The sequence below is a fragment of the Ovis aries genome, chromosome 15, assembly GCF_016772045.2.
Source record: "Ovis aries strain OAR_USU_Benz2616 breed Rambouillet chromosome 15, ARS-UI_Ramb_v3.0, whole genome shotgun sequence".
NCBI classification, from domain to species: Eukaryota; Metazoa; Chordata; class Mammalia; order Artiodactyla; family Bovidae; genus Ovis; species Ovis aries.
The window spans coordinates 72,950,557-72,956,637 of NC_056068.1; the positions used below are offsets into that span (position 1 = coordinate 72,950,557).

General features: G+C 58.8%; 1 protein-coding gene across 1 annotated transcript; it reads left to right on the forward strand.

The window, feature by feature from the left end:
* The first annotated feature begins 2,820 nt into the window (after nt 1-2,820).
* Nucleotides 2,821-4,134, forward strand: C15H11orf96 (chromosome 15 C11orf96 homolog). The gene has a single exon (XM_015101113.4). It carries the CDS (start codon nt 3,088-3,090, stop codon nt 3,457-3,459), a length of 372 nt encoding a protein of 123 aa, XP_014956599.2. The 5' UTR covers nt 2,821-3,087; the 3' UTR covers nt 3,460-4,134.
* Nucleotides 4,135-6,081: the final 1,947 nt, after the last annotated feature.

The following is a 6,081-nucleotide window of genomic DNA, read 5'->3' on the forward strand; positions in this document are numbered from 1 at the left end:
AAGATGTCAATCTTGATTTCCAGCCCCCTTCCCCAATCCCTCCCTCTCCCTCCAATCCATCAGCAAGCCCTCTCAACTCTATCTTCAGACGGATCTCAGATCTAACCATTTCCCTCCATCTCCATTTTCCTCACTCTCACCCAAGTCTTCCGTGACTTACATTTGGGGGTCACGTGATGATCTTCTATGTGGGATCCTCGCTTCTTCCCCCACACCCTCTCCAGTAACTCTCCACTCTGCAGTCAGAGTAAGCTTTTAAAAATACAGACTGGAGCATGTAGCTCCCCTGCTCAGAACTTTCCAGAGCCTCACCACTGCCCTTTGGAGAAAATGCAACCTCCTGACATAAACACACTACTGTATACAGAAGAGGCAAATAGCAGGGACCTACTGTACAGCCCAGAGAACTCTACTCTGCTCTGCGATGACCTATATGGGAACAGAATCTAAGAAAGAGTGGATGTATGTGTAACTGGTCCACTTTGCCGTGCACCAGACACTAATACAACCTTGTTCAATCAACTGTACTCCACTAAGACTACTTTTCTGAAGATTTAAGTCCTGCTTTTATTTTTTCCCCATCTTAAAATGTGTTTTTAATTGGAGGGTACTTGCTTTACAATAGTGTGTTGGTTTCTGCCATACATCAACATGAATCAGCCATAGGTATGCGGATGTCCCTTCCCTCTCAAACCTCCCTCCCACCTCCCACCTCATCCCTCTAGGTTGTTTTTATTAAAAAAAACAAACAAACAAACAAACCAACCAACAACAACACCGATAATCTCCACAGCGTGATCATCAAGGCCTTCTGTGACTGTCCGTCCTTCTCGCACTTCCTGCCCGCTCTGCTTTAGCCACAAGAGTCTTCTTGCTCTTCCTGGAATATGCCGCGCTCTTTACCGCCTCAGTGCCTTGGCACTGTTCTTCTGTGGGAAACACTTGCCTCCCGTTTGTCACACCCTGGTTCCTTCTGTGTCCTCCACGGGGGGCAAAGAGCCTCAGTGGAATGCATAAATGAGGGGTCTTGGGGTCTAAGTCTTCTGGGTTTGAATCTCAGCTCTGCTGCTTACTAGCTGTGTGACCCTGGGGAAAGGTGCTTAGCTCCTCTGTGCCTTGATTTTCCTATCTGTAAAGAGGGATAGTAAAAGTACTTGTTATCCAAGGTTGCTGAGAGGATTAAATAAAAGTGATCACATTAAATGAGTTAATGCACAAAAAAAGAGTCAAGAGCTGTGGCATCTATAAAACACTTGACTGTGCTATTATTGAGGAGTTCATGGCAACCCACTCTAGTATTCTTGCCTGGAGAACCCCCATGGACAGAGGACCCTGGCGGGTTATAGTCCATGCGGTTGTAGAGTCGGACATGACTGAGCGATTAAGCACAGCACAGCTTAGTGCTATTATCGTCCTTCAGGGAGCACCTTAAATACTCTGAGGAGCCTTTCCTGGCCACCCGCAGACCCCGCCCCCACCCCTCCTCACCCCCCATCTCTCTGTCTGCACCCCTGACACACCACCCCCAGTACATTCCTTGTTTAGGTGTTTATCGTCCACTCTGCCCGCTTCCCTAGACTGTAACTTTCTTGAGGGCAAGGACTTTCCTGAACTGGTATTCTGCAGGTTCTCAATAAATCTTTGTTGAATGGCTATGGAACGAATGGAGGCCAAAGTCCATTGATTCCCACCTTTCCCAGCAGCCCTGAGAGCTAGGTGCTGGCACCCCAGGGCTATGTGTCAAAAACGATGCTCAGGGTTTTTTCTTGGGAGCCTGGGAACCCCAGGCAGGGGGCCTACTTTTAGAAGCCCTGGGGGCATTGGTGGGCACCAATCCTTAGCAGGCGGCAATCAGAGCCTGGAGTCTGGAGTGGGAGACGGTTCGGTCCATCAGTCTCTAGTGGACTACTGATCCTCTCTGTGCCTCCACCTTCTCATATGTAAAACTGAGAATACCAGCTACCTCACAGGGCTGTTAGGAAGATTAAGTGGGATAATATATGTAAAACACAGCTCCCTGCCTGGCTTGGAGTAAAGCTCTCCATATGGTTAGTTATCATTATTGTTGTTGTCAGTGCCATATCTAAGTGTCATTCTTCTGAGCGTGAATGGGGGTGCGCGAGGGACTTGGAGGGTGCAGGGAGTTGAAGACACAGACATAAAGACAATTAGGGGAGAGAAGCGGACTGGAGTCATCGGCTGTGTTTGTATTCATGAGTGCCTCTGTGCGTGCGTGCGTGTGTTTTTGTGCGCGCGTGGGGAGGAGAGGTGGCATGGATCCAAAGGAGAAATCCGGTTCTTCCTCGGAACTCGGTTTTGGGGAGCCCGAGGGACCTGGCTTTCCCTGCGGCAAGGAAGACTGGGAGCTGCCTCCGCCCCGCGCGCGCTCAGCCCAGAGCCCTAGGCCAAACAACCGAGCGTCTCGATTGTGTGTTTCTGGGATTAGGCGGCTGGATGGGGTAGGGGTCGGGGGGCTGACTTGCGCCCGCGCGGCCAGCACGGTTGGTCCAGACTTGGGGAATCCTAGGGCGGGCAGGACCCACTCGCTCCCCGACCGCCCCGCGCCCGGGCCCCGCCGCGCGCTCCGCAGCCTCGGATGCTCCCGGAACGCCCGCGGGTGGGGCCTGCCTTCCGGAGCCGGGTTGGCAGGCGGCGCTGGGGTGGGGGGGGAAGGGCCGCTACTTTCCCAGAGTGGCGGGGCGACGTCAGGCGGAAGGGCGCGGGGCGCGCACGCTTTAAATGGCATTCGCTGTCATCCGAGCTCGCAGCCGTGTGGGCAGGAGCCGGCTATATAAGCGGCGGGCCGGGCCGCCGCCGGGCAGACGGCGACAGCGGCGGCGGCGAGCGCCTCGGAGCAGCGCACCCCGACCCCACCCAGCCCCGGAGCCCCGCGCCCCCCGACGGGCCCGCCCGCCCTCCAGAGGAGCGCCGACCCGGGCCCGTGAGGGCCGCCACCACCCCGCAGCAGATTTGGATCCCCCGCCCGGCGAGCCCCAGGCTGCTGCCTCCCGGGGGGCCCCGGCGCAGCGGCCGCCCCCGGAGAGCCGCGCCGCCCCGCCGGCCGGCCCCGAAGACACCGGCCGCACCATGGCGGCCGCCAAGCCCGGCGAGCTGATGGGCATCTGCTCCAGCTACCAGGCGGTGATGCCGCACTTCGTGTGCCTGGCCGACGAGTTCCCGCAGCCCATGCGGCCGGCCAAGCTGTCCAAGGGCAAGGGCCGGCTGCGGCGGCCGCGCCAGTCGCGTTTCAAGACGCAGCCGGTGACCTTCGACGAGATCCAGGAGGTGGAGGAGGAGGGGGCGTCCCCTATGGAGGAGGAGAAGGCCAAGAAGTCGTTCCTGCAGAGCCTGGAGTGCCTGCGCCGCAGCACGCAGAGCCTGTCGCTGCAGAGGGAGCCGCTCAGCGGCTGCAAACTGAGGAACAGCCTGGACTCCAGCGACTCCGACTCGGCCCTGTGACCGGCGCCGCCCGCAGCCGGGACTCGCGCGCCCAGGCGGCGCGTCGCGACGGACCAGCGTGCGAACCCCGAGGGGGCCCCGCGCCCTGCACCTCGGGGTCCCCCATCAGCCGAGCACCCTGGTTGGGGGACCGCCTGGACCCTCACCCGACTGCGAACTGGTCCGGGCGTCCCGAGCTGAGCTCGCCCCGGGCGGGAGCGCGCGCCGGGGAGCCGGGGCGCCCGGGGAAGGGGGTGCCGCCTTTCTTTGCCCTTGTAAATGTTTATTTTTTAACTCTTCCCAGTACGAACTCTGCTGTGAGTGTGTGCGGGGAGGCGCACCCGCGCTGAGTCGCCGCGGGTCCCCGGGGCTTCGCGGAGAGTCGCTCCACGCCCTTGTCCGATGGTCTGAAACTCCGATTTTTGCACACCGCTCCACCGTACCCACCCCTCCCCGCCACCCCCCGCGCGCACACCCGTTCACACTCACGCCGACCCACTCTCGCTGAACACTTTTATAATTGTTAGGCGCGGCCGATGGGACTTGGGTCGCAGCGCAGCTGGCGCTGTGGCCGGAGGATTGATATTTATTTTTGCATTGCGATGGCTGATGGCGTTTATTTAACGATCTTTTTACCTAGATATGTCTGTGAGGCTCCCGAACGGAGACAAATAAAGTCAATATATTTGCACAGTGCATTTCTCAAGGCTCTTGACTTCTTGGACCCCTTTAGGGCCCAGGTTCCCAAAACTAGGGGACAAGTGGGGAGGATTAATTCGCTGGAATTGGGGAGGGGGGCAGGAATCCCCGGCTGGAAGTAACTCCACCAGCTTCGGTCACCGGGACGAAGTCGCAGCGCCAGTGCGCGGGTCCATGACCCACCTCCCCAGGGGACCCGCCGGCCCCGAGCTCTCCTGCCTCCCAGGTCTGTTCTCCGTCACCAGTGTCCAGGACGGGGTGGAGCCGCTAGGGAGCTGAAGATTGGCGCTGTGAGGACGCAGAGCCCCTGCTTGGGGCGGACTGACCTCTCAGGGAGACCGGGGTCAGGGTCACCGCCCCGTACCCACCACGGAAGACCCCACTCAACCCGCGCCCTTTCCAGGTAGTAGGTGGAAAGATGCCCCAGCCAGCAGTGAGAGACCCAGGCGGGGATCTCTGGGTGGTGGGATCCGAGGGCCGGCTGGGAGCCGGCGAGAAAGTGTGTGTGCGCGCGCGCTCCAAGTCGCCTCCGTCCGAGGGCGCCGGGCGCCCCTGCGCTGGGGCAGCAAACAGCGGCTGCTTTTGGTTTGGTCCTTTTCTCCAGCTCTTCCCTTTGCCCTTTGTCAAGGTTCCGCAAGGAATCTGTCTTTTGTCAGAGCCTGAAGGGCGCTTGGGTACCACGGAGTCTCTCCCCGCACCCTCACCCGCCTTTGTTTACAGATGAGAAAACAAACCCGGCAGACAGGGAAAAGTCACATGAAGAGCAGGCGCTCCGCAGCCAGCTCTGACTCGGCGTCCAGTGCTCCTTCTGTCCCACGTCTTTCCAGTGCTTTCCAGCAGCGGCCGGCGTCCCTGGCAGTAGGTGATAATGGGGGTAATAAACAGCATTTGGTTGAGGAAAGCAGTTCTCCACACTTGGGACCCCCACCCAGCCCATCCCTCTGGGGTCACGCCAGCCTTGAGCCACCGGGGCCAGGCTTTCCTCTGAGTAGTTCGGAGGGACACGGAGAGGGTGGATGCCCTGACGACTCGGGTTTCTCCAGGTCGCGTGTGTCTGTGCTCGGGTGTCCCCTGGTGGTAGGGGCCACTGGTGCCTGGCTCAGCCCAGCCCTGCAGGGCAATCTGCACTGCCTTTTACTCCTCACACCTCACCTCTCAGAAGGCAGAGCAAACAAAACAGAGAGACAAAAAGGGATCACACAGGGTCTGAAAGGGAAGCCTGGCATGCTGCAGTCCATGGGGTGGCACAGTCTGGCATGACTGAGCATACAACAGGGGTCTAAAAGAATGTCCTCCCCTCTGGCTCCCTGGGTGGGGCTGGGGGCGGCCAGGCTCAGGGCCTTGGGGATAGGAGTCTTTGGTGCTATCTTCACCCCTACCCCGGGAATTCACTGGCCTCTGTGGGCCCCATCAACAGCCAGTTCCACTGCTGGGATGCATGAACAAGGCACTTGGCGTGGTGAGGCAGCCATGGGTCCATGTTTTGATTCCAGTCTCTGCAGCCGCCCTGGCTAGGCTGGTTTGAGCTCCTTGGGTGGGAGGAGGGTGGCTGAAGCTCAGAAGCCCCTCCTAGAACCTCCTCCCATTCTGTTCCCTCATCCTGTTCCACCTCCCAACTCCATTTTATCTTATACTTTTAGCAGTAGTTCCTGTTTCTGCTCTTCAAGAGCCAGGCGCCCCCAACCTTCCTATGCGTTCATCCTTAAGGCCCGAGATCCCGGTTAGGTGTCTCCCTCAGGGCACCACGCTCCTGCCAGTACCCTTTTCCCTGCTGGAGAACCTCCTTCTCTACCACCTTCAGCCCATACCTCAGCTGAAGGCCTCCTTGTAGGGTCTCCTTGAGTCACCCTGGCCAGGACCTGAGAATGTTGGGGGACCACATGTGATTATTCCAGTTCTTGCTCAGCCTCTGGCAGGACCCAACACCCAGTAGTCCCTTCTGAA